The sequence below is a fragment of the Nomascus leucogenys genome, chromosome 13, assembly GCF_006542625.1.
Source record: "Nomascus leucogenys isolate Asia chromosome 13, Asia_NLE_v1, whole genome shotgun sequence".
Taxonomy (NCBI): Eukaryota; Metazoa; Chordata; class Mammalia; order Primates; family Hylobatidae; genus Nomascus; species Nomascus leucogenys.
The window spans coordinates 36365536-36384215 of NC_044393.1; the positions used below are offsets into that span (position 1 = coordinate 36365536).

Here is an 18680-nt window from a genome sequence, read left to right on the forward strand (position 1 = left end):
GGTACCCCGTAGGGTTGAATTTACATACAGAAAAGACTAACCAAGGTCCAAGTGTAATATGTCTTTTTAAAATTTATTTTAGAGACAGGGTCTTGCTCTGTCACCCAGGCTGGAGTGCAGTGGTGCCATCATAGCTCACTGCAGTGTTGAACTCAGGCTCACGTGATCCTCCTGCTTCAGCCTCCTGAGCAGCTAGGCCTACAGGTACACACCACCATGCCCAGCTAATTTTAAAACTTTTTTGTAGATACAGGGTCTTGCTATGTTGCCCAGGCTGGTGTGGACCTCCTGGCCTCTACTGATCCTCCTAGCCCGGCTTCCCAAAGTGCTGGGACTATAGGCATGAGCCACCACGCCTATAGCCAACATGTCTTTCTTTTGACTTCTACTTTGGTATCTTAAATGGTTCCCTCTGTCCCCTCCCACACACAGAATGGGGAGAGGCTGTCAGATTCTGAGCTCCAGAACCTCAGGTGCAGCACTGGGATTGGGGGTGGGGGCTCAGGAACCACCTAGGGGAGAAGACATGTGGGAAGAAACAGGAAGGAAGGTCCCCAAAAGTATGTTTGTTTGCAGAGGCCAGGCTCCTGGGGAGTGTGGACCCAGTCGAACCATAGGGCCCCAGGACCTCTAGCTTCTGGCCAGCAGTCATGCCCTCCACAGAGCTGGGTCTGTGGAAATTGCATGTAGGAGACACACCAGGCTCCCAGGACAGAGCCCTTTTGGGGTGGCCAGCACTACCCAGCCTCCACTGGTGAGGGAGGTCAGGGGCTGTGTGACGTTTGCTTCTGGGACTGATGGTTTATTGAGCTGGAGAGTGTGCCCAGCAGTGTCCCCCAGCCCTCAGGAGCTTCTAATGTGGCTCTGGGTTCCTGGAGTGGGTGGGTCGGAGCTCCACTCGGGGACGAAACTTCCAAGCTGCCTGAAGGTGCTGGAGGTCCGGTGATTCACTGGCTCTGCCCCTGGAGTTCAAGTTCCTGGAGTGGCTGTCAGTGGCCACCTGTCTTTAAATCTGTTCATTTCAGGAGCTACCTCTCACCAGAGGCAGGATCTTGGCATCTGGACTTGATCTGCTGCGAACAAGGAGGATATGTTGTCCCCTAAAGACTGGGGCCCCAGGCTGCAAGCTGTGTGGCAGGGAGTCCATCCTCACTCAGTGAGGACCAATGATCCAGGAAAAGCCACAGCTTCTCCCTCCCCAGCCCAGGAGCTTCCAGCATCCTGGTCTCCATGATAACCAAGAGGTCATAAACTCATTTCCATAATAACCTGAGCCCAGAAACCTGATTGGGGGCAGCAAACTGAGGGGTGGGAGAGGTGGGAGGGTGGGCGATGAGAGGGGGAGACTTTGAATCCAGGTCCCTGCCTACCTTGGGGGTCAGGTGAGACTGCCGGCAGAGGCTTCTCAGGGTGGCTGCTGGGCTCATGAGAGTTCTCAGGGTCTGGGAGCAATGGTAGAGGGTAAATGTTGTGAATATGGTCAGCAGGAGACCCTGGGGCTGGGGTGGGGCACAGGGGACTCAAGGTGACTGGGTGCTGCCCATCTGGAAGGAGGCAGGAGGCATGAGCCCTTCCCTTCTCCCTTCCCTCTCCACCTCCCCCGGTGCCTCACTCACCCAGGGGCCAGGGCTGTCCAGTGGCTGTGGGGCCCAACTCCATGGGGTGATCGCCACCCAGGGGGTGGTCCCTGTGTGGGCCATCTTTGGGCCTGAGCAACGTGATAAGAGTCCAGGAGGTTGGCACAGTGATCCTGAGTGGGTTATTGCCTCCCCACAGCATGGTGTCCAGCCCAGGGAGTTCTGCGTTTACTGAGTTTCTTGGGGCACCCATCTGCTCCAAGTCACCCTCTCAGCTCCCTTCCTGCTCCCTCTTCAGGGAAGCCTTGGGATCCAGGCTCCAAGTGAGCCTCATACCCTCGGCTGGCACCTCCTCTCTCTAGTCCTAACATTTCCTCCAGGCTCTGGCATCACCCAGCACCCTGGCACTCTCCAGATTCTGGCATCGCTCAGCTTCCAAAGAACCTTGGACGTCCGCCCCTTCGGCAGCTATGTCTGCTCTCCTTGTCCCTGGGTACCCTGCTGCCCTTGATGATTCCAAGCCATCTTTGACTGTCCCCATCCCATCTCCCAGGGCCTTGTCATTTCCGGTGATGTTCCTTCAAAACATTCTCCCCTGTCCTAAGACTCCCGCCTGGGGATAAGAAGCAGCCGCCGCCCTCTGCAGCACCCCCTCCGTGCTGACACGCCAGGCTCTGGCCACCTTGCTCCTCTGCCCACAGACCCTCAATTACGACTCACTGTGTCAGGCTCCTCTTAGCTGCCACCCGGGGCCCAGGTGGTGCCCTGCCCCTGTCTGTTATGCCCTCTGCCCCTATCTCTGGCCCAAATCATGCCATCTCCCTTGGCTTGCCTGGAGCACTCCCAAGATCAGGTTACGTCAGACATGACCACAGAGTGCCTGCCCTGCCTAGGGCCCTGGTGCAGGGTGAGTCCTAAGACAGCCATGCTTAGTATTATGTGACTCCCCCCTCCGCCACCACCCAGGTCACAGAGAACTGGGTTAAGGCAGGGCCCTGGCACAGGGGCAGCCAGCGCCGTAGCTGACCAGTGGTATGGAGTGAAAAGATGTGCTGGGCCCAGCATTTGGGAACTTCAAGGAGGTGACAGAGGTGATTTGGGCAGAGGAAGTGGCAAAGGGCTGAAAACTCGTGAGACAGAGGCTGGACAGGCCTCCGGGGGCAGCATGGTAGAGGGACTGCAATCTGAGCCAGGGGAAAACAGGGCGAAGTCAAGAGTGAGGCAGCCAGCTGGTGGGAGAAGCAGGAGAGTGGACAAGAGGAGCTGTACTGGGAGGCAGAGGGCCATGCCTTGCGGTGCTGGTGGTGGGGCAGGGATCCACCCCCTTGCTTGACTGGGAGGCCACTGGAACCTCCTGTTCAAAACTACTTCTTTCCATGGCTTCTGGGGCTGCTCTCTGCACCTGGGGGCAAGGCTGAGGGCCTGCCCCAGCTCCCACAGCCCCAGCAGAGCTCTGAGGAGGGGAACCGCAGGAGTAGGCTCAGGAAGCAGGTGCTCGGAGCCTACCCACTGCACGCAGGGTCCCTCCTGCAGCCCCAGCTGCATCGCTGCAGATGGGCTCCTGGGAGTCGGTAGCAACACCAGGCCAGGCCGGCCCCTGGGAGCAGAGGCAGCAGGACGCTGAGGAGCATGGCCAGCAGGAAGGTGTCATGGTCTGTGGGGATTGGGGGAAGGGGGGCTGAGTCCTGAGCAGGTGCACCACCCCAGCTCCTGCCCACATGCCCCCCACTGGCATACTTTCAGCCTGCACAGGGCCACTGTCCATGCTGCCACCAAAGCCTGGCTTGTCACAGAAGGGTGGAGCCCAGCCTGGAGCACAGTGGCAGTTATGGTTGCTATTGCAAACCTGCAGAGAAGAGAAGAGAAGGAGGGTCACGTAGGATTAGGAACCCCAAGGTCACCCCCACTCCTCAGGCTCTCACCCCGTGGCTGTGGCAGGCAGTCAGGCAGCGCTGAAGCTCCTGGAAGGCAGTCTTCCTGCAGCGCCTGCTCTGGCACACCTATGGGCAGTGCACCAGGCAGTGAGGGGGACACTGGCCTGCGGGATTCAAATGGCAAGGAGGGGTCGGGTGGGCAGAGCTCACCATTCTAGGTCCACACTGGGTGCCTGGCTCTACCAGGCCCAGGCCAAGCAGGTCCAGCTGGGCACTGGGGAGTGCCAAGGCTCCCCGACAGGTCACTTCATGACCATCTAGGTGAACGATGGAGTCCACTGGCACCATGTGTGGTGCAAGCAGGCTGGGCTTTCCGCCCTGGCACTGCAGCTTCCCACACAGGGCATCCCTGGGGAGGAAGCAGAGGGGGGTCGACAGCTGCAGTACCCCCCTTCCCCAAACCTACTCCATAGCTTCTGCTCCCTCCACTCAGCTCCACTCCTTACCTCCCTGCACAGGGCAGGAAGTGGCCCTCGCTGTCCTGGCCGCAGTTTCCATGGGCATCTCCCGCAGAGTTCACCACCTGGAAACAGGCCTCGGGAGCTGGATGGGACCCTGAGGAAGCATGGGCCAAGCTGGAGGCAGCTCGGAGGGGGGCCGCGCTCAGCGGGCCTCAGTTTCCCCTGCCCATCTTCCCCACAGTAGAAAACCGGCTCCACCAGAGGATGGGGGGCAGGGTGCAAGGGTGCTAGTGACCTCTCACCAGGCCCCCAGAGCTGCTGGCACTGCTGCTCCAGCGTGGGACATGCGCCATCCCAGCAGTAGCCACTGCCCCTGGCACAGGGTGAGCCGTCCAGTAGGTAAACGTCCGGGGGACAGTGGGAGGAGGTGCCCGTGCAGAACTCAGGGAGGTCACAGTCGCCCATGGCCTGGCGGCACAGCGCTCCAGCCGGCTTCAGCTGCGCAGGTGACGGGGTGGTGGGGAAGGCAGAGAGAGGCCACGGGCAGTGAGAAGTCCATGCCGAGAGCACGGCTGGGAGCTGGGGGAGCCAGGCGGATCCACGCCCAGCACCCAGCGGGGGAACCTGAGGGCACCAATTAGCTAAGGCCAACAGGCCGGCTCCTAAGCGCCCCGAAACCCTCACCCTGAACCTTCCATGCCCTCACCAGGCAGTGCGTGCAGCAGTCCCCGTGGGCGCACTGGGCCCCCGGGCGCAGCGAGCAGTTGTGAGCAAAGCAGCAGAGGTCGCGGCACTCCTGGGACCAGAAAGGCAAGAAGGGACCAGGTGACGGCGCAGCGCCCCAGACCTGGGCGGAGAGGGCGAGTGGGGGCCGGGCAAGCCGGCTTAACCTGGCCAGAGCCGCAGTCACACTCCTCGCCCGCCTCCACGAAGCCGTTCCCGCAGAGCGCCGGAAGCACCGGGAGTCCGGGGTCCGGGGCATTGGAGAGGCACGCGCCGCCCCCCTTGCGGAAGAAGGCGCGCAGCTGGCGGCGGCTGCAGGCGCTGAACACGCGCGGAAACGGGTGCCTACCGGCACGGGGAGGGCATTGGGCATGGATGGACAGTCCCCCAACCCCCGCGCTTCTCCGATCCCCACCCCTGGGCTCGGCTACAGCCGCCAGATGCGCAGACACGCCTGAGGGATGGGAGGCTCAAATCCTCTAGAGGCAGAGCCCAGAGAGGGGAAGTAACCCGCGCAAAGTCACACAGCAAGCGGGACGGGGGATGGTGTGGCCCCAAGAGTGGGCAGCCCGGGACCCAAGGTGGAATCGCGACCCGACGGTGCTCCTCCTGGTGTAGGAGTAACCTCGCCAGGTTACTCGGAAAATAATCTTCATACCGTTGAGAATCCACTTTGCCTGAGCTTCTTCCCTTTAAGCCTCATAAACCACCCTGAAGCGGACACTATGATCATTATTCCCATTTTACAGAAGAGGAAACTGAGGGACGACCAAAGAAACGCAGCGGAGGAAGTCCCCAGGACTAGCCGCCCCGCCACAGCCCCGACCCCCAACCCGCGTACCCGGTGGCCGCAGCCATGACGCAGCCTCCGGACTCGGCCGCAGCCTCCACGCAGCAGCCGTCGGGGTCGTGGCTGAGGCCGAGGCTGTGGCCAATCTCATGGGCCATGGTGGCTGCGGCGCCAATGGGGAGCTCCGAGTGGTCCTGGGGGGCCGGGGGGGGGCGGTCACTGTGGCCATAGAATCTCCTGTCTCTCCCCTCGCTCCCCCCGCGGGGCTCACCGTGCTCACGCCTCCCGAGCTCTCGGCGCGGCACATGCCCTCGACGGGCGCCAGGCCCACTGTGGCGCCCTGGAAGGCGCGGCCCCTGGGGGCAGAGCGCGGCGTGACCAGGCGGGGCCGAGAGGTGAGGCCGCCCCGCCCGGTACCCGCGTCCGGGTCAGAGGCACCCACGTGAGCAGCTGCGCGGAGTCGTGGGGCCGCTGCGCCCACAGTCCCCGGCGCCACTGCAGGAAGGCCCAGAGCGTGGCGTTGGCGTCCTGCGTGACTCGGCTGCGGTCCCGCTCGGTCCACACTTCCAGGCCGGTCAGCACCACCTGAATGTCCAGAGTCCTGAGAAGCTGAGGGCGAGGCGGGGCTGAAGCCGGGACAGGGCGCCCCATCGCGCAGGTGGTCCTTCGCGGGGCGCCCTTCCTCTTCCCCAAACCCCACTAGCACCTGCGTGTCCTGCCGCCGCCACCCCCATCACCGCTGTCTCCCCGCCGCCCCCAACCTGGTCCACGTAGTTGGCGACTTCCAGGAGACGCTGTTTGGTGTAGTTCAAGTTTCGGTGCCGAGTCAAGAACTGGGAAGGCAGAAATCCCGGTGGCTTGAGGGGCTGAGCTGGCCCATCCCAGACCCCGCCAACCCCTGGGGTCTGTGCTCACCAGGGCGTGGTCTGCCACAATGTACAGTTCCAGGTACTTCCGGGTTCTGCGCGCTTCTCGCCTGTCCTGCGGAGGGGCAAATGGGGACCCTGAGTGGAAGCTGCTGGGCTTAAGCCCTGACCACCAACCCCAGCTCCCAGAAGGAAGTTTAACATGTTTTCTGGAACTTGTTTCTTCAGACTCCAGTAAAAATACTGGGACTCGAGGCCTGTGAATTCCTGTCTCTTCTGATTTGGAGGGCTACAGATACAGCATTCCCACTCCCATCCGCTCGATGCCCCTGACCCTGCTCTGGGGAGCACCAGGAAGGCTGGTCATGCCCGCTTTGTCCCCAGGATCCCTGTGGCCACAGGCTCCTTTCCAGGTGAGCAGCTGCTGCATCCGGAAGATCTTGTGGGTTGAGAAGTCCTTGGAGCCCTGGGATGGCCAGGGACGCAGATAATAGCTGGCATTGCTGCTGAGGGTGATCAGGCCACTAGGGTGCAGAGGGGTAGGAGCGGGTATGAGGGAGCCCTTTCCCCATCCCAGGCCCAGCCTCCCCTCCCCGAGCTCACCTCATCCCAGAGCAGGTGCAGAGGACTACCCAGGAGTCGGGGAAGCCCCTTACTCGCCCTTGGTAGTGGCAATGATCCTAGGGAGGAAGGGGCCAGCCCCAAATCTCAGCCAGGGCTGGAGCAAGAGGGGCAAGAGGGAATGTGTGGTAGGGGCTAGCTCCGACCTCCCCTTAGGAATGCAAGGAGGAGTAGGGGTAGGAATGGTGGGGGGTACCTATGGGGGTGCATCCCAGAGCCCATGGAAGCATCTCACCGTGTGGTTGGGGGCCAGCACCACTGGCTGCCCATCTGGGCCGTAGTGAGTTTCTATGTATCCTGGGGCCAGCAGCCTGCTGAGAGGGGGTGTTAACAGGGAGCATTGAATTCAGCTTCCTCCTGCCTCCTCCAGGATGTCTCCCAACCTTCCTCCTTAAATGCTAATGGAGCAGCTTTATGAGTGAGGCACTCACAGTGTGTCTTAGGGAAGGGACAGGAGCAATGGTGACTTGCTCAGATCAGAAACTCTTGGGGCTAGAGAAAGGAGCCTTGGTGATGGCTTAGTTGTGGGAGGCGTGAATATGGGAAGCACCAGGGAGGACGCCAGGGAGGAGTGGGAATAGGGGAAGAGTTTGTGGTTCCCAGGGGACCTGCAGCAGGCAGCAGGATCCACGGGTCGGGAAGGGAGGAGTCAGGAGACACTGCCGAGGAAAGGGACTTGGAGTTGGGGAAATGCAGTGACCTCCCCAGGTTCCCCTGACTGCTGCCCTCCTTTGTTGGGCATCTGGTCAACCCTCTTGCCCCCACCTGCCCTAGATCCTTGAAATAGTTTCCTCAGGCTTCTAGACCCTACATACCTCCCACCTGTCCTTCAGTGATTGATGCTCACCCCCTGCCTCCAGAGAAAACAGAATCGCCACCTGTCCACGCTGCTTCCACCCTCCCCGCCTTCTCCACACCCACTCCGGTAATGATTCCATTTTCACCACACCCACTCCGGTAATGATTCCATTTTCAGGCTGCATCTCAACAGGATCCTTCCCACATGGATGGATCAATCATAAGTCAATCTCTCTTCTTTAAAGAAAATCCTTTACCCCAACCTCACCTTGGCCTCATTACCTCCAGACCACCCCCTAATGATGGCTGCTTCCCACCTCCCAGGCATTCCACTACCTGCCCCAGCTCTGCCCCCCACCCCTGCTCCACACACACGCACCACCCTAGGAGGTAGGTGATGTGACCACCCCATTGAAAGGGTAGGGACATTCGCCCCAGGGAAAATATGGTTGGGCACAGTGGAACTAGAGTTTGTTTCCGGTCCATCCGACTCCACAAGGGAGAATAAAATACGTGTCAAGTGCTCAGAACAGCGCCTGTGATCAAACAAGCACTCAGTAGGTGATATATATTGATAACATAATCTGGGTGGTTTTAAGAGCCTGCGCTCCAACTCGGACACCCACCCCACTCAGCCCAAGGCACCTTCCTGAGCACAGGTCTGCCTGTCCGTTCCCCAGCTCAAAATCTTTGGCTCGGGATGGTCCAGGACACTGAGCACTAAAATGGCCTTCTGTGATCTGGCCATCCTGGGACTCCCCAAATTCATTCCGCCCGCTCCCCTCCCCGTAGATGGAGACCTTCCAGGCAGGTCAGACAAACTGCTGCCCCCAAGTGTTGCCACTGCATCTTTTTCTTTTTTCTTTTCTTTCTTTTTTTTTTTTCTCCTCTTTTTTTGAGACGGAGTCTCACTCTTTGCCCAGGCCGGAGTGGTGCAGTGGTGTGATCTTGGCTCACCATAACCTCTGCCTCCGGGGTTCAAGCAATTCTTTTTTTTTTTTTTTTAATTATACTTTAGGTTTTAGGGTACATGTGCACAATGTGCAGGTTTGTTACATATGTATCCATGTGCCATGTTGATTTCCTGCACCCATTAACTCGTCATTTAGCATTAGGTATATCTCCTAATGCTGTCCCTCCCCCCTCCCCCCACCCCACAACAGTCCCCGGAGTGTGATGTTCCCCTTCCTGTGTCCATGAGATCTCATTGTTCAATTCCCACCTATGAGTGAGAACATGTGGTGTTTGGTTTTTTGTCCTTGCAATAGTTTACTGAGAATGATGTTTTCCAGTTTCATCCATGTCCCTACAAAGGACACGAACTCATCATTTTTTATGGCTGCATAGTATTCCATGGTGTATATGTGCCACATTTTCTTAATCCAGTCTATTGTTGTTGGACATTTGGGCTGGTTCCAACTCTTTGCTATTGTGAATAGTGCCGCAATAAACATACGTGTGCATGTGTCGGGTTCAAGCAATTCTCCTGTCTCAACCCCCTAAGTAGCTGGGATTACAGGCGCCGCCACCACGCCCGGCTAATTTTTTGTATTTTTAGTAGAGACAGGGTTTCACCATGTTGGCCAGGCTGGTCTCAAACTCCTTACCTCAGGTGAGCCGCCCGCCTCGGCCTCCCAAAGCCACCGCATCTTTGTCCCTGCCATTCCCTTAGCCTGGAGTGCTGGCTCATCTTTGGGATCCCTCTAGGATTTCTTTAGACTCAGCATATCTTGCAAATGTCCACTAGGTGGTGCTCACTCATCTCCAGCAGGGAGCTGACAAGCCCCTCCTGGGGTTGGGAGGGCGGATGTGCCCCACAGCGGGGCTAACAGCCTCAGCGGTCCTCTTCAGCCTCCAGGGGGCCAGCCACGGGCCTGCGTGACTCTCCCTGCCATCTGCACCCTCTCTGGGGTCCTCTGCCCATCCAATCACCCGCACAGATTCGTGTCAGTCCCTGCCCCCCAACACTGATCCCCTCCTCCCAGCCCTACCCCAGCCTGGCACTCACTGGTTCTTCTCCAGCTCAAGCAGGAGCTCCTGGCCTTCAGCCTCCAGGGCCACCAGCCCCACGTCTGGCTTCGGGACCTGGGCAAGAAAGAGTGTGGAGCTGAGATGGTGGCCTCCAAGCCTCCTGCCTGCCAGGGAGTAGGTGGCCTGTGGAGCTGGCTGGGGAGGAAGTTCTTGGGGAGAACATGGGCTGGGGAGTCAGCAGGACCCCCCACATACTATGGAGGGCATGGAGGAGGTGAGAACATACAAAGATGTTCCCAAACTCCGATGTTTGCAGTCCTGACAACAGCCACTTGGAAGGGCATTGGCACCGCCTGCCAGGCACACCAACATCCTCCCTAGAGACCAGAAGTCCCAGAAAGGTGCCCCTCCCCTGGCCCACCCTCTTCTTTCATGCCCAGAAGGGACATCAAAAGCAGGGGAAGACAGAGGGGTGCTGAGGACATCATGGGGGCATCGGGTAGCCACAGTCAGGGCCTCCTCAGAGCCTCTTCTACCTGAGGCTTGTTTCCAAATGAGCTGCCACTCATTCCCTATAGAATTCGAACTTTACTCCTCCACTTCCAATTTTGGCAAACTGCTCCCTCTTCCAAAGTTTTCCTGGGCCTCCAGCAGCCCCCGTCCCTCCTGCTCTGACACCTGCTTCACTGGACCCATGAAGTAAACATGGACGCCATTCCAGCCAAGAGAGCACATTGGCTCTCAGCTAGGTGTCAGGAGGCTGGCTTGGCCAGCCAGCCGTCTCTCCTTCTCCCACCCTTTTGGCGTCTCCCACCCTGTGGGAACACCCCACTTCCCCCTTGTCCACTCAGCCTGGCTGGGGGCCCAGAGTTGGAGCCGACCCAGGAGCTTCCTGGGAGGCTGCTGTGTCTTCGGAATGTTTAACCCCCGACTCCTTTTCTCCAAAAATGCACTAGGCTGGGGCCCTGTCCAAGGGTCTCAGAGTCTTTGGAGGGAGTTCTTCCTTTGCAAGTGGGGAGCAGATGGCCCTTGCCTCTCTGGCCACAGGCCCCACAAGGCCTCCAGCATGAGTTCATGTGGCTGGAATGCCACTTGCTTTACTGGGGAAAGGTCTGCACTGGGAGAAAGGCGGTGTCCCAGATGGAAGGCCATACTCGAGGTCCCTGTTCCTCTGCAGCCCCTGCCGTCTTTACTCTTGCCCTCCTGGTACCCTGCCCCTCGATATATACCCCTCATCTTGAAATGTGAGTGTTTCCTGCCTGTTGGAGGGGATACCCAGCCTCTACTCTTTCTTCTGTACCATCTTGGCAGGCTTCCTGGGGGCAGGGGCCCCCACAGTTGGGGGAAGCAGAGCCCCTTTGGGGCTCGCCTCTTGAGGCAGAGTGACCCCAGTGTGTGTCCAGCCTTCCCCTCCTGAAGATGGGGAGGGCAGTCTCAAAGCTCAGGCCAGTGCTGTGCTTGACCAGTGGAATGGGGACCTTATGGGCCTAGGGGATCCCAGTGAGGGCCCTAGGTTGGGAGCTGCTGGGTCTCTGGGGGCCTCCCAGCCTTCATGGCAATGCTCCCTGCGTTCCCTCTTGCTGGGTTTGGACAGTAGGGCTGAAAATTCCAAACAAACAGGGCTCTCTAGGAGGGGCAGGGGTGTAGCCAATGGTTTAAAATCATTCAGACCTTAGTGAGTCTCAGGCTCCCAGCCTAAAGAGCTGTGTGACCATGGACAATTTCCCTAACCTCTCTGGGCTTCCGTTTGCCCCTCTGTAAAATGGGCAAATCAAGGCTACTGCCCTCTTAGTTTGCAGCACAGATATTATGGCACAAACAGATGGGTCATGGTTATTCTAGAAGCGTGTGAAGGGCGGGATTGGGAAGAGGCTGGGCAAGAGCGTCCTGCAGAAGCACATGGGGTGGTCATACATCTGGGGGTCACCAGGAGAGTGACCACTGCCCCCCCACACCAGAAGTGGATTCCGCAGGAGCCAGTGAGGCTGAAGGTTCAGGCCTTCAGTGGCAGGGCCCTGAGAGGGACAGCAGTGTGTCCATAGGGTCACATGTTCTGGTCAACTTTGCAAAAGGTTTTGTTTTTGGTGCTTTTTTTTTTCTAGAGGCTCCTGAAAAGCTTCAGGGCCCACAAACCCTGGACCCATTTCGCCTGGTGGGGGTGGGGGTGGCCCAGATCATCCAGGGAGGGCGGGAAAGGGGGAGGTGGGGCGGAGAAAGCTGAAATGACTTCCATGTGTGCGGGCTCACGAGATCTAGATGTCCAACCCCCAGTGCCCTCTTCTGCCCACTTGAGGGGCGGGGGAGGCAGGGGCCTACAGGAGTAGTGACTCGGTGGTTCTAGGGACCCCAGCAAAACTAGAAGCTGTAATGTAGGGAGAGACAAAAGGGCTGGGAGGTTCAGGGCCCCTGTGGAGGACGAGGTGACATGGAACTGACCGGCTCCTCCAGACTGACGGCGTGCCAGGGTCGTCCATCCAGGACCCAGTGGGGGGTGACTGGCTGCCCAGGGATATGTCCTGGAGTGAAGACAGAGCACAGGGTGAGGGGGACCTGAGGAACACAGGGGCATGGGACAAAGCAGAGGCAGGGGGTTAGAGGACATCCCCGGGGAGGCATGGGAGGCCTTTCGGGGCAGACTTCATCTTCAACACGCGTGGGCTCAGCCTGGAGGAGGAGGGACACCTGTGGGCATCCTTGGATCTGAGGAGCTACCAAGGAGGAGGAAAAGAGAAGGCTGGGAAGGGACAGCTCAGCTGGGGACGCGGGAGTCCCCTGACCTTTGTCGGGGGGGCAGGCTTGGGCTAGGCGATCACAAGGAAGAGGCCAAGGCCGCCAGTGCAGAGGGGAAGGAAATAGGGAGGCAGCCTCAGGGATTCTTAGATGGGCAGCAGATGCTTTTAGGGTGAGAGATCTACGAAGAGAGGACGCCTGTGCCTCCCCATCATCTGAGAAAAACAACAGCCAGATGTTGCCTTGCGAGGTCCACCTTGCCTGGAGCTCCCTTGGGGACTCTGTCTGGTGGCAGGGTTTTGGTACCCTGGCCCAGAAGGCCCTTCCTCATCTCTTCAAGGGGAGGGGAGGCTTCCGGATGGAGCCTTGGTGCTCCCTGGCCGGGTGTGCCTAACGGGGCTCTAGGAGGAATCCCAGAGCCAAGCATTACTCAGAGGGCGCCTGGAAGGCTCCCCTGGAATGCTCCCAGCCCCCGACTGGCCCCAACCACTCGCACAGGCCCGCCCTGCAGGAGCCAGGCCCCAGTCCCCCAGAGCCTGCAGCAGCCCTCCTTCCTCCAGTACCCAGTCCCAGCTCCCAGAACAGACAGCCCCTGTCCCCAGGCAGCCCTGGCCTCAGTCCTGCTGGGCTGATGGCTGCCTGTGGAAGTGACTCAGCTCCTGCTAGGCCACCCCAACTCCTTTTTTCTCCTCCACCTTCTCTCCCAGACTACAAACATCAAAGACCCTTCCTCCAAGAAGCCCTCCTTGATTGGATGAGTGAATTGCCATCAGGCAGATGAGGGCCGAGAGGAGTCCGCCACCTTGGAAAGGAGGCTAGAGGGGCCAGTGCAGGGAGGGCTCTGAGTGGATCTGGAGGAGGGGAAGGAGGGGAGGTCTCTCAGCCCAGAGAGCACTTAACTGAGAGTAGAGAACCAAGCTTTGCTGCTCCTAGGCCTCTAAGGGTGTGGGGAGGAGGTAGGGTGGGCCCAGGCACAGGTGTGGTGTGGGTGCAGTGTGGGTGTGGGTGCTCTCCACATGGTGTTGCACACATGTGCTGGCCACGGGCACCCTGACCCCAATGAGGGAGAGAGGGGGCAGAGCTGGAGCTCCAGTGACCAGGTGGATGGGAGTGGAACCCGAGGGAGCCAGGTTGATATAGGGCACATAGACCCCCCTCTCCCAGGGGTCCCATCGCCTCCCCTGGCCCCAGGATAGGGCTCAGAGGGGAGGGAGCAGTGGACCGCCTAGGACCCTCCCCTGGGGCCAGAACAGACCAGGCACCTGTACCTGTTTGGTCCCCACACAGTGCTGTGGAAGCCACGGCCCAGACTGCATAGCCCTGCCCAGCCCCGCATGCCTCCTCCCTGGTTGCCCTCCCTGTCCCCCGCCAGGCACTCGCTGTGCAGGACTGGCTAATCCTCCCACCCGCTTGCAGAGGTTGTTCCAGCCCCATCTTAACATCTTTGTTTGGAGGGGTTACCCCGAGGAGACAGCTGCAGTCTTCCCAGAGCACTGCTAAACAGACACCTTCTGTCTGGAGAGGCCCTTCTCTATCTCACCAAACAAGGCAACAATATAAACAACATACACACTGCCCTGCCGCCCTAGGAGGAGGGACGAGGGGTGGGCAGGGCGGAGGCCACAGCTAGTTCTGCAGCCTGAGAGCAAAGCAGGGACTCTGGGGGACTCTTTGGCATGGGGGCTTCCTGGAGGATGGAGCCCCGCTGAGTCCTAAGGGGTGGAGGTGCAGGAGCGGGTCACACGGTGGCCGGCGGGTGGGAGCTGGTTGTGAGAGCGAGAATCCAGGCAGAGGGGGTTACGGGCTGGGGGCTGGGGGCTGGGCTGCCCTCGAGGGGGAGGGGACCATGCCCTCTGCTTTGCCAGCGGAGTGGCAGCCGGGCAGTGTGGGCAAGGCCGGGCCCGAGGCCAGCTCAAGCACACTTGAGCGTCCCTGGGCAGGTCCCACGGAGACCCCCACAAACCGTCCCCACTCCCTGACCTACTGGCCATATGGTCCCGGGGCTGTGAGACCCTCCGCGCGCTGACCCGGGTTCTGAGCAGAACCCATCCCCGCCACCACCTCCTCGCCTAGCCTGCCCCTCAGGGCGCACCCCGCCCGCGTCCTCACCTTGAAGCACCCCGGCGCTCGGCACTGGCCAGAGCAGCAGCAGTAGTAGCAGCAGCAGCAACCGGGTCCCCCGAGTTCTCCGGGGCCTCCAGCCCATAGCTGTGAGCTCCTCGGCCTCTAGGCAGCGGCTCGCAGCTCCGGCTCCGCCCGGGCTGGATTGCGGCCGACCCACGCCCAGTGCAGCCCCAGGCTTCGCCTTCGGACCTTCCCGCCCCCACCCCCCACCGCCCGCCCTCGCTCCCGCCTCCCCTCCCCTCCAACCCCACTCGGAGCCTGGCCAGGGGCCCCGACGGCGTGCGCCCTGGGGGAGCCGGGGCGCCACTCCCGGACCGCCGCCGCTCGAGGGGTGGAGCTGGGCGGAGGAGGGAATCCGTGCGGCCCCTCGGATGACCGGCCCGAGCCGCCCCTCCCCGTCGGTCTCAGAGGGCCTCTACTCCGGAGAGGAGTAGAGAACCGCTGGGAAGGTTCTTTGAGGACCGCGGCGTGGTGGGGTGAGGCGGTGGGCAAAAGCCGCCTCTCGCTGCTGAAGTTGGCCCCAGGAGCGGGATCTTCCGTGGTCTCCTGGGGCCAATCTCTGTCCCCTCCTTGCTACCCGTCCTGCCCCGAGGATACCCTGGCGGAGGTTGAGTCGAGTCATCCACCTGCACTGGGTGCCCCCAGGGATAGGAAGGTCCAGGCCACCGGCTGCCGCGTCAGGGTTGCTGTTTCTAAACCACGGTGGCGGCCAGCCACTGCCGCCGGGGAGGAGGGAGCCAGTGGAGATGGAGGTCTTGGGGGCTTCATTGCTGGGCAAAGGCGATGCAGCAGACCGAGACAACCCTTTGTTCCTGGCGGTGGCCAGAGGGCAGAATTGTGTAAAAGCTACACACTCCCAGACCTGGGAGACACTTTCGGCCTCAGTAGCATCTGTTTCATGTTTTAAAGTTTTGTTTTCCTACTCGGTGCAAATTTGGATGAGATGTTAAACTTTTTTTTTTTTTTTGAGGCGGAGTCTCCCTCTGTCGCCAGGCTGGAGTGCAGTGGCACGATATCGGCTCACTGCAACCTCCGACTCCCTGGTTCAAGCGATTCTCCTGCCTCAGCCTCCTGAGTAGCTGGGATTACAGGCACGTGCTACACCTCCAGCTAATTTTTGTATTTTTAGTAGAGACGAGTTTTCACCATTTTGGCCAGGATGGTCTCGATCTCCTGAACCCGTGATCTGCCCACCTCGGCCTCCCAAAGTGCTGGGATTACAGGCGTGAGCCACTGTGCCTGGCCCGAGATGTTAACTTTTAGGCAATTTTTTTTTTTTTTTTTGAGACAGAGTTTCTCTCTTGTTACCCAGGCTGGAGTGCAATGGCACGATCTCGGCTCACTGCAACCTCTCCCTCCCGGGTTCAAGTGATTCTTCTGCCTCAGCCTCCCGAGTAGCTGGGATTACAGGCACGCGCCACCACGCCCAGCTAATTTTGAATTTTTAGTAGAGATGGGGTTTCTCCATGTTGGTCAAGCTGGTCTCGAACTCCCGATCTCAGGTGATCTGCCTGCCTCGGCCTCCCAAAGTGCTGAGATTATAGGCGTGAGACACCGCGCCCGGCCTACTTTTAAGCAAATCTATTTGTTTTTGAGAATTTGGAATGTAGTAATTTGGTTAGTGAAAGTTCGAGCAGTGAGAGAAACCTATGTTCACATGTCTCAAAATCAAAAAGTACAGAAAGCATAGGGAAAAGTCAACGTGCTCTCAGCCCTCCTCCCCAACAGGAAACCAATATGATTAGTTTCTTTCATAGGCTTTTAGATTATTTTTATGCATACTCAAGACAATACAGACATATTTTTTCTCTTATTAACATTTTTCTGCACCTTGATTTTTTTTTTTTTTGGTCACTTAATACACCTTAGATATCAGTGCATTTAGAGGGCCCTTGTTCTTATGATTATTATTTAGAGACAGGGTCTCACTCTGTCACCCACGCTAGAGGGCAGTGGCCTGATCATGCCTCATTGCAGCCTTGAAATCCGGGGCTCAAGGAATCCTCCCACCTCAGCCTCCTGAGTAGCTGGAACGACGGGCACACGGCACCAGGCCCAGTTAAAATTTTTAATTTTTCTGTAGAGAGGGGGTTGCACTTTGTTTCCCAGGCTGGTCTCAAACTCCTGGTCTTGGCCAGGCGCAGTGGCTCATGCCTATAATCCCAGCACTTTAGGAGGCCAAGGTGGGCGGATCACTTGAGGTCAGTACTTCAAGACCAGCCTGGCCAACATGGTGAAACCCCATCTCTACTAAAAATACAAAAATTAGCCAGGCATGGTGGTAAGCGCCTGTAGTTCCAGCTACTCGGGAGGCTGAGGCAGGAAAATCGCTTGAACTCGGAAGGTGGAGGTTGCAGTGAGCCGAGATCGTGCCATTGCATTCCAGCCTGGGCAACAAGAGCGAAACTCTGTCTCAAAAAATAAAAATAAAAAAGAACTCCTGATCTTAAGTGATCCTCTTGCCTCAGCTTCTCAAATCACTGGAATTATAGGAGTGAGTCACCACACCTGCCCAGCTATGAGATTATTACTTATTATTACTACTTTGGATTTTCAAATCAACTTCAATAAGGTATAATTTACACACAATAAAATGCACTTATTTTAAGTGGCCAGTAAGATGTTTCGATAAGTGTATATAACTACATAAGCATCATTATAATGCAGACACATTCCCTCACCCACAGAAAGAGCCCTGTGCCCTTCCAGCCAAACTTCCCCACTCCCAACCCCAGACAACCACTGATCTGTTGTTCTCTGTCTATAGATAAGTTTTGCCTGTTCTAGAATTTCATATAAATGGAATCATGCGGCATGCACTCTTCTGTGTCTGGCTTCCTTCCCTCTTTCCGATGTTTTTGAGATTCGTTTACACTATTTTGCATATCAATAGTTTGTGCCTTCATATTTCTGAATAGTGTTCTGTGGTTTGAGGGAACCACAGTTTCTCTACTCACCAGTGCAATATAGGGTTATTTTCCAGTTTGGGGCTCTTATAATTGGAGCTACATTTGCAAGGAGAGAGAGAAAGAGGAAGAAAGAGGGAAAGAGAGATACTTATTATAGCAATTGGCTCATGTGATTATGGAGGCCAAAAAGTTCCAGAATCTGCCATCTGCAAGCTGGAGAACCAGGAAAGCCAGTGGTGTGATTCAGTTTGAGTCCAAAGGCCTGAGAACCAGGAGCACCAATATGGAGGTGGCTCGAGCTCAGAACAAGTTGGGGACAGGAAAGCAAAGCAGCGCCCCAGAGCAGCCCCTCAGCGACACCTCTTCAGTAAAGCAAGGCTGAACACAGAGGGGCCTGCTTCAGTGTGGATGTCAGGTAGAGAAGGCAGCTCGAGGAGCTACTGTGGCGTTCTTGCTTACTGGTATTCTTACCTCAAACTGGCCAACTCCTACTTAAACTCCTACTTAAACTGCAGGCCATGGCTTTAATGTCCTGTCATTCAGAGGCTGTCCCTTACCCAAAGCCAGGTTAGCATCCCCTGAATGACACTTCTCCCTGCAACACGTTTCACAAGGCACTATAGTCGTCCACTTCCCTGTCTCTCTCCCCAAGCTCCTGAGCTCCATGTAGTCTGGGAATATGTGTGTTAATCACTTCCTAGCACAGTCAGTGCTAATAACTGACTGTGGAGGGGACACAGTCGAAGAGCCACATGGGGATCAGAGTCACCCTTACACAGTTGACACCTCCCAAGCCCAGATGAGCTGTGTCTGAGTGCGGGTCAGAGGAATTTTCTGCCGAAGTCTCTGAGAGAGGGTTTATTTACATTTTGAGGTTGCAGTGAGGCCATCAAACCAAAGCTGAGGAAGAGGGATCCTAGGATGCACCGAGCAGCTCCGGGTGCACCCGACAGCACCTGGGAAAGATGGCTTCTCCACTGGCTTGTTGGCGTCACCCTCCAGAGGGGCATCAGGAAGTGTCCTGGGAACCAGGCAAACCAGTGAGCATTAACCCTTAGAAGTGCTTGGCATGGGTGACACCCACCATCTGTAAACACGACTCCTCCCAAAGAATGATGCAGAACAGGATGTCTGAGGGAGGCACTCTGACTCCAGCTCTCAAAGATGGCCAGGGTGGCACCTGGCGATGACAGGCTGATGCTTGGGTGCCCCAGAAAAATTCATGTGTGTGAATGG

The 18680-nt window shown here is 58.0% G+C and overlaps 1 protein-coding gene across 3 annotated transcripts; it reads right to left on the minus strand.

The window, feature by feature from the left end:
- Window positions 1–57: 57 nt before the first annotated feature.
- Window positions 58–14728, minus strand: ADAM33 (ADAM metallopeptidase domain 33). Of its 3 annotated transcripts, none has more exons than XM_030826474.1 (22): window positions 14521–14627; window positions 12118–12197; window positions 9719–9795; window positions 7148–7226; window positions 6895–6971; window positions 6626–6815; window positions 6341–6406; window positions 6187–6258; window positions 5868–6034; window positions 5697–5781; window positions 5477–5619; window positions 4803–4980; window positions 4619–4708; window positions 4215–4410; window positions 3958–4066; window positions 3662–3860; window positions 3500–3577; window positions 3315–3423; window positions 3084–3231; window positions 1617–1708; window positions 1371–1442; window positions 58–1070 (listed from the first exon to the last, which is right to left on the minus strand). In XM_030826474.1, exons 1-22 carry the CDS (start codon window positions 14615–14617, stop codon window positions 1036–1038), a joined length of 2439 nt encoding a protein of 812 aa, XP_030682334.1. In that variant the 5' UTR covers window positions 14618–14627; the 3' UTR covers window positions 58–1035. The 3 variants fall into 3 exon arrangements, with proteins under 3 accessions (XP_030682334.1, XP_003278008.2, XP_030682335.1); XM_003277960.4 differs by having other exon boundaries at window positions 61–1073; window positions 14521–14728; XM_030826475.1 differs by lacking the exon at window positions 3500–3577 and having other exon boundaries at window positions 209–1073.
- Between the last annotated feature and the right edge of the window lie 3952 nt (window positions 14729–18680).